Raw genomic sequence first — 9,077 nt, forward strand, 5'->3', positions numbered from 1 at the left:
GTCCCCTCACACACATGATGTGACGTGCATGTTTCTGGACAGATCAGCTCAGTGGCCTTGTGGTCAGAGTCTGCCTTGAGACAGGGACGCTGGGGTTTGAGCCCTTGTCCGGCCATATCAAAGATTCAGAAAAACGACACCCAGTGTCTTCAGCTAAGCATCAAGGGTTTGATTGGGGTCTCTTTATTATAGTATATTTTGATGCTAAAATGTTGCCCCCCACATTGCACCGCCACCCCACCTCCCTGACCTCACACTTCGACTATTCGAAAAAAGACGGTGATGCGTTACGAGCTTGTAGAGCTGCCATTTTGGAAAAAGCTTCACAATCTTTTGGAAAATGTGAGTTATTTTAATTTGGTATTTAAAGTATATTTTGAAGGCAACACTTTTGTGTATTTCAGGCTCCAATTTAACCCTAATGGTGTGTATTGGTCAACACAACCCCCCACAACTCCGACTTAAAGGACAACCCCCCCCCCCCCCCCCCCCCTAAATCACGTCTAGGCTCATTATCCTACATATATTGATCCCAAAATACTGTCCATGGGGTCTATTAGGCAGAAATGCCCCTGTTGTCCAGTTTCCCCAGCAGAACGCAGCAGCTGTCATAGCATAGAGTGGAGCCTATAAGCCTATGACTTTTACACTATTTCTTGTGTTCAAAAGTGATTTTCTTTTCCATGAATGTGTTACTAGTTGTCATTACAAACTCATACATGCCTTGGTTGTCCCACACAAGCCACCGCAATCTCATAAATAATGTTTTGGGGTGAGCACAAGTGCCAATCAAAGTGACTGTACTGGCCAATCACAGGACATCTTTTCCGGGACTTGGCAAAACACATAAAAGCATAACATCTGTTTAGCAGAGGGTGATGGCTTGTGTGGGACAACGATGACATGGATGTGTTTGTAATCACATCAACTAGTACCACGTTAATGAAAAATAAGAACACTTTTGACCACAACAAGTGTAAAAGCTATGAGAGCTGCTGGGTTCTGCTGGGGAAACAGGAGCATTTCTGCCTAATAGACTCCATGGACATGGTCTTTTTGCATCAATATAAGTAGGAAAATGAGCCAAGTGATTTACACTTAATACACTTAATATGTGTTGTGTTTTAAGTCCCTATGATAACCTAAAAAGCCACAAGTCCAGTCATTCCAATACAGGACAAATATCACTTGCTTGCAAATGCCACGATCTGCTCTTTTAGGCGAGGAAGCATGTTGGTGGCCTGCAGACCAAAGGTGCGCAGGAGGACGGCGGGAGCAGCATCAGTGGAGTAGAGACGTTTCATGAGGTCAACGGCAGCCATCATGGGGAGGTTGTGCCGCTGGCGTTCAGTTTCATACTCCAACAGGTGCTGCAAGGATCCCAGGTCTTTCCCCTTAAAAGCCGCTTGGCTCAGGACCCGCGCGAGGCAAGCCACGTCCCCAAAACCCAGGTTGGCCCCCTGACCGGCCAGGGGGTGCACGCGGTGGGCCGCATCCCCAATGAGTGCCACCCCGTGCCTTACGTATTCTGATGCATGGCCCATGCCCAGGGGGAACGTGAGCCGACTCTTTGGGCCAATGCCGGACACGCTGGGGGGAAGCTGGCGTGCCAAGCCGGCAGATGGCGTCAGGAGCGACCAGGCGCCGCGGAACAGGGAGCCGGCCGTCTCCATCAACTCGGACTGGTTCTCGTTACTCCAGAAGGCGGAGTTGACGGCATCCACGAAGCTCTCTTCGTCCAGTCGCAGCAGTTCTTGTGCGCGTCGGTGGCTGGTGGACCACACCAGAGAGCTCCGCGTCTCCGACAACGGTAGCGCTGCTACGGGTCCCGTCGGGAGGAACCTCTGCCATGCGACATTGTTCTCTGTGGGCTCTGATAGGTGTAGCACAGCCACCACAGCGGACTGATCATAATCCCACTTTACAGTGGGAATCCCCGACTCTCGTCTCACCGTAGAGTTTGGTCCGTCGGCACCGATCAGAAGCTTGGCTCGAAGCGTTTCACCACCAGCCAACGTCAACCGGACCCAAGGGATGGAGTCGTCCTCCTGGCAGGACGTTGTTGGCCAAGCGCACTCCACCACCTCGGAGCCGTACTTGACGCTCACGTTATCAGGGAGACTGTCCAGCCGTTTGGTGAGGGAAGCCACAATGACGTCGTTCTCTACGACGTATGCCATGTCGTCCTGCGGGCTGTCCTTGTCAAATGTGATCATGGCATCGGAGCAGGCGTCCCAAACCTGCATCCTCTGATAGGGCTTGTACCTCAGGTTTGTGATGTGATCCCACGCTCCGAGGCCACTGAGGAGGGCGGCAGAGCCGGGGCTGATGGAACTAACTCTGGCGCCATAGTTTTCAGGGACGCCGTCCATCACTGTCTTGTTGCCTGCGTCCAGCAGCAAAACCTTCTTCCCCTCCAAATTGGGATCCATGCCTAAACAACAAGCCATGGCGGACCCCACCATCCCTCCCCCGGATATAACGACGTCATAGTCATCGGTCTGGTCATTAGGTGTGCCGACTAATCCTCGACTAATGATTTTTACAGTTGAGTGCTTCGCCGCAGTAATGCAACACCGGCTAAATCCATTCAGAGCCAGCATCGCTTTTGTGAGACTGTGCATTGAACTTTGACTACTGTACAACCGACTGTTAACTGAAATATCTCCCCTTGAAATATGTCATATTATAACTAGAAATATTGTTCCTACGAAACAGTGTGGGCTCGCATGTAACACCATGTATGGGCACAAAGATCTACCCTTTGGCTGCACCTCATTGGCTAAGGGCCCTGCCTTTATACTGTCGGTACAAAGGCAGTGTCTTACGTCATTCTGAGGAGAACTTGACTGATGGATAAATAATGAAGATAACATACGTGAGCGAGCCCACAATGAATTATAATCCAGCCATGTTTGTTGACATTCACCTTGTGAAACATTTAAATGTAGTACCCAAGTCCCTCTAATCTGGCACTAATGGTTGCAGACAGTTAAGTTCAGAGGTGTGCTCAAACAAACGTGTCTGTTGAGTTGAAAAGATGATACATTACATTTACATTCTGATACTTCAGTCCTACATTTCAGCATACAGTCATCAATACATAATTAAACAAGTAATACATCTACATGTAGCTCTGAGCCTGGTTGTTTTAATCTGGGACAAGACTCACTGCTGACAGGGGCGGTCAAAGAGGATTGGACCGAGATTGCTGTCTGGTTCACTCTCTGGTCTGATTAGCTTTTCAGGGCAGTTTATACACTGCGGCAGGGGTGTCGTGTCATACCCCTGACCTCATCAAACCATATATGGAGCGTGCTTATCTCCTTGTATGGGCCATTCTGTCCCTGACATCGCTGTGGTGATGTCGGCCTTTGCGTACTTTCTATGACTCGTGTGACAGGTTGGGATCTTTGGAGTCCTGACAAGTGGATGTAAGTAAGCAATCCAAATTCAGCAAAAGCATTCCTGAACAGAGGGGTTTTTAGTTGGTTCTTAAAAATACCTACAGACCTTGCAGATCTCAGGTCCTGCGGAAGGGTTAGGATTTCTTTCAGCAGGGAGGGGGGGATGGACGTCAGTCCAAATTATATTAGACCGTCATTACCTTTTGGACCCCCAAAGCTACAGGGGAACGGCTCTCAGCTGATGCATTGAGTGCTGGGTCTCGACTAGGGATGTGCATTTTGAATAAATGTACACGATCGAAAATCTGGAGAATTAACAATCAATGATAGATTATTGATATATAATTTAATGTAACATTTAATTTAATATTTTTCTTTTAAAACAAAATGCCTACACCTGGTAATGGTGCTTTGTGAGAGAACAAAGCAACAGCATTTGGTGAAACTGTCTATAGTATACGTCAGGAGGAGCAAAACATTATGTTTAATCTGTGACATTACTTTCTTTTTAAGGCTCAACCTTCGACTCAGAGACTGAGTATACATCATGTTGTATGATGCACATCTGGAGCCTTGACAACAGGCAACACTAATAAAAATGCTTTATTATCTGCCACTTTTCCAGTTTGATGCAGAGTTCGCCAAAATGTTCCCAGGGAAGGAAGACCTCTTCCTTCAAAAATGGGAAGGACATTTCGTTCCGAAACTACTGAAAGTGGCTGCAATCGAACAAAACTCCAGTTAACTTCCAGCTGGTGAGGAGAGTGATGGTAAGTTACTGTACATCAAATTGGGTAATTTGGATTAATTGCAACCAAAGTTTACTATGAGAAACTTCACAGCTTGTCTGTGTCCTTGTACACATTTTTACGGTCTATGGGTTTGTCGCTCTGACATCATGCTCGGACATCAATATGAGATCAGGGGAACCACTCTAACAGAATGGGTTTTCCACCCTGACGTCACGCTCTGGCTTCACAGTGATGTCACACTAATAGAGTCCATTTTATGCCCATATATGGAGATCCCTGATGTCCACATGGCGCGACCTCGGTCACGTCTTACTAGTATTCCACTAGCCACTAGGACTGAAACATTTTAAAAATATATTTTATTGATCTGAATTCCCCCGGCACAGCCTTTTCTGTTGTGGTAATTTGCCGGATAACCTTTTCAGAGGTGGCATCAGTAATGGTTTGTATTTTCCATTTTGTTTTGTGTCCTGCTCAGAGTCCCTTTCCTTCAGAGCACTCAAGATCCTCACATGCCTCCTACCTCCGACAGCGTCAGGGAGGACCAAATGTTCAATCAAAATCAGTGCAAAATCTGCGCTGTCCTACATGTTGGACATCAAAAGTCAGGTCCACTATGTTAAGACATGTTTATTCGTTGGATTTTTTTGGGGATTTGTAAAACTATACATTTTTGGAATCTTCAGAGCATGGGGAATCCAAAAATCTTTGTTGGCATTTGCACAGACACCTGCAAAGCCGCCATTTTGGACGTTCAAAATGGCCGACATAAAATACATAATTTGTGCTATCTTGGCTTCTAGACAACCTAGAAACTTAATTAAACATGTCAATCCTATGTTTTCTGGGTCAAGAAATTGAATGAGTAAATGATGGGTGTAAAATGTTCCGGACCCCCACCCCCTTTCTGGGGGTTATCTATTTCGGGACCTCCCAGGACAGTACGCCAGCCAGTTAATGTCCGATTTTCATAATAGAGTTGTTTTGTAGGTTTTAAAACATCCTGAGTTCATTTATTACATGTTTAAAGCAGCCAGAATAACTTTTCTGACTTTTGGTTGGGATCTGGGACCCCCAGACAGACCCTTGAGCCTATCTCAGTAATCGCGCTGCTCCTGCTCCAGAACAAGGTGATCATAGTTGAAGCATAAAAGTTGTTGTAGATGGGCTCTGAAAACAAAAATGAGTAGTAGCAAATACCAGGGGTCTTCCACAGGGGGTCTGGGACCCCTGGGGGGTCCTCAGAGTTACTACAGGGGGCCCGCCAAATCTTGATAGGATCTCTCTTTTTTTTTTTTTTTACATTTGAAACTGTGAATGGTTTTATGTATCCTGGGTTTATGTATTGTTTTATTGGTTGGTTTATTAGTATTCTCAGCATTATTTATAAAATCTTTGTGTTAGACAGTTATGGTCGACAGCTGTTACTGCAGGGATTGCAATAATGAAGGTATTGCAACTTCTCACTTTGGGCGCGCAGAACAACGTGTCCATTTATTGCACTGCACTCACACTGACAACACAACACACACACCTCTTTGTTATTGTCACCCCAAAGCCCTCACCCTATCCTTTTAAAGAGCCCATCATGGTCAATTATGCCCAAAGAGATTCACTACAATCAGGGACGTGCTGGCCATTGGGAAAAGCGGGACAACTCCTGAACGGCCGGTTCATTCCTGGCCGGTCCAGGCCGGCCATTAGGAAAAAATTAAAAATAAAATGTCGGCCTTCATTCCATTTTGGGGGCTGGGCGGCCAACAAAGTAAATCGTCACTATCAGGCAGAAACCTTGTATCTCCAAGTTTCAAATTTGTAATTGTTTTCGCAAAGCCCTGCTTCATCATACAAGGCTGTCGCACAAAAGTAGTGAAAACAGACGATCTACAAGCACACAACGCATCGCGGTGCGAGGCGTGTGCTTGTAGATTGGCTGTTTTCACTAGTTTAAATCAATTTTAAAATGATACAAAACAAACGGTTTTGGACGTACAAGGTTTCCACCTGACAACGATGAAATATAACTCATGGACAGTAATTGGCCCACTGGCTTGTCACTTGTCATGATCTGAAATGGCAAATCTTTGAGTAGCAGCAGCGCTATAGAGAGAGATCTCTCTCTATAGCGTGCAATGAGGGCCTCTCCAACTCTTTTTCCCGGGCTGAATCAGGGGCCCAGCACGTCCCTGACTACAATAAAGTAATTTCAGACATGCAGGATCTTCAATGTCCAACCTAATAGTGTTGACACAGTCTCTACCATACCGGTAGCATACCCTTGCAACCTGCTTTGAAGCCACATTTGATGAGCTCAAGTACTGCCTTTGGAGCAGGGAGGAACATACCCTCCACTCTCTGAATTCCATCTATTTTCTTCGATTGATGGAAGCTCAGGGCAATTTGTCAGGTATGACAAATCATAATACGATACCTTCATCAAGGGACGTGATTTTGAGGAAGTGCACACACATGAAGAGGCTGATACCCTGATTCCTCATCAAGTCCTTGCCTCTGCTGCTTATGGTGCTTTGTGAGACATACTGTATGTGTTTGGTCACCCGACACTGATGTCCTCCTGCTGTTAATTTGCAACAGTCAAAGGTATTAAAGGTAGGAAAAAAATATGGAAATCAATATATTCGAGCGTTTTCAAGTTATTCAATGTCACAAATGTCAAGGGTTCCTTGGCCTACACATTCTTTCTTGGTGCTGACAGGGGAAGAACATTTGTTGGAATCTCAAAAAAAGACATTGGTCAGCACCTACTTAATTGAAGCCTGATAATGATGAAAAAGCCATTAGCAAGGGTTCCATTCCTCCTGAGCTTATTAATGGTGAGCTTCAATCAACATTGCAGTCATTGAAGCATTTTGCATGCCGTGTTTACATTTCAAAAGGTCCAACAACCCTGCGATTACTCAGATGGGAACTATTTCTGTCAAAGAACTTGGAGGGTGAGATGCTACCTCCAACTTAACTTGTGCTGCACTGCTACCATATCCTCTGTGCCAACTACGTCACAATGCAGGATAAATCATACCTGACAAATTGCCCTGAGCTTCCACCAATCAAAGTAAAAAGATGGAATTCAGAGATTGGAGATTGTTCCAGTCAGGTGTCTTGCCCTCCCTGCTCCAAAGGCAGTACGTGAGCTCAATGTAGCTTTTAAGCAGGTTGCAAGGGACGGTGCAACTGCTCAAATAACCTGCCTTTCACTCTATGCTATGGTGGAGACTGTGTCAACACTATTAGGTTGGACATTGAAGATGACGATGATGAAGACTAATAGATCCTGCATGTCTGAAATTACTGTATTGTAGTGAATCTCTTTGGGCATAATTGACCATGGGTTCTTTAAGAAGATAGGGTGAGGGTTTTGGGGTGACAATAACAAAGAGTCCCGAACCCCCCGTGGAAGACCCCTGGTATTTACTACAACTCATTTTTGTTTTCAGAGCCCAGCTACAACAACTTTTATGCTTCAACTATGATCTAATTTAACATTGTTCTGGAACAGGAGCAGAGCGTTTACTGAGATAGGCTCAGGGGTCTGTCTGGGGTCCCAGGTGAGGAAAGACCCCAACCAAAAGTCAGAAGGGTTATTCAGTCTGCTTTAGAAGTGTTATAAATGAACTCAGGATGTTTAAAAACCTACAAAACAACTCTAATATTATGAAAATCGGACATTAACTGGCTGGCGTACTGTTCTGGGAGGTCCCAAAATAGATAATAGGTGGGGGTCCGTAACATTTTACACCCATCTCATTCAATTCCTTGACCCAGAAAATATAGGATTGGCATGTTTAATAAAATGTCTAGGTTGTCTAGAAGCCAAGATAGCACAAATTATGTATTTTATGTCGGCCATTTTGAACGTCCAAAATGGCGGTTTAGCAGGTGTCTGTGCAAATGCCAACAAAGATTTTTGGATTCCCCCTGCTCTGAAGATTCCAAAAATGTATAGTTTTACAAATCCCCAAAGAAATCCAACAGAAATACATAGTGAACCTGACTACGGTAGGAAAGCTGCTCTTGTCTCATGAATCTCCCACACCTTTTCTCTTATTAATGACATCACTGGTCCACATTAAAGGTGTATTCAGTGATAATGAAAGTGGCCGGGGGTCATCTTGTCCCTTACTGGCCTTACAGCGTGGGAATGTTTAGTTTTTTATAGATTTTTTTAGACCTTTTTTTAGATCTCGTTTTGATCATTAGAATCACTGAATATCGGTAGGCCTACGTCTCCAGCTTCAGGATATGTATGATACTGATTTACTACGAGACTGTGGCATTTTATGAGTTCAGTAGTTTACAATCTAGGCATTTAGCAGACGTTCTTAATTCAGAGCAACTGTGGTTCTCAAAACTTTTATTTTGACCATCTTAACTAAACATCATAACATAACTACGGCCATACTCTACCCTGATTGGTCGAGGACTGGCTGGCCACCTCTGAAAACCGAATCTAGCTATGCTCGTAACACGGGCCATGGTGGAAGTCCTTACATGGTCAGCAGCACACATTCTAGTGAGGAGAATGAATGGAAAATGTACCAATTATATTTTTATTTGGGGGGCACGGTGGCGCAGTGGTTAGTGCTTCGCCTCACAGCTAGAAGGTCCTGGGTTCGATTCCCGCCAGGGAACGCGGTGGGTGCTGGGGGCGTGTTTCTCCCTCCGCGTCATCAGCGCCCACACCCTAGGTGGGGTCAGCAATGGGGCCTTTCTGTGTGGAGTTTGCATGTTCTCCCCGTGTCTCCTAGGGTTGATACCCTCACAAAAACATGCAGTAATCCTGGTCTCAATAATGCCTCCCCCTGGCCAGCCGGGGCGCCTGATGGAGGGGAAAGGAACTGGTTGGAATAAAGTGTTCCTTCCACGCGCTACGCCCATCCCGGGGAAATCCCCCCTGTCA

The 9,077-nt window shown here is 45.5% G+C and overlaps 1 protein-coding gene across 1 annotated transcript; it reads right to left on the reverse strand.

The window, feature by feature from the left end:
* Positions 1-1,184: 1,184 nt before the first annotated feature.
* On the reverse strand, positions 1,185-2,624 carry LOC308285693 (ubiquinone biosynthesis monooxygenase COQ6, mitochondrial-like; the record flags this gene model as incomplete). The annotated part of the gene is made up of 1 exon (XM_080726538.1): positions 1,185-2,624. The coding sequence occupies one exon, from the start codon at positions 2,622-2,624 to the stop codon at positions 1,185-1,187; it is 1,440 nt and encodes a 479-aa protein (XP_080582664.1).
* Between the last annotated feature and the right edge of the window lie 6,453 nt (positions 2,625-9,077).

Source organism: Nannobrachium achirus, assembly GCF_963921795.1.
Source record: "Nannobrachium achirus genome assembly, chromosome: 5".
Taxonomy (NCBI): domain Eukaryota; kingdom Metazoa; phylum Chordata; class Actinopteri; order Myctophiformes; family Myctophidae; genus Nannobrachium; species Nannobrachium achirus.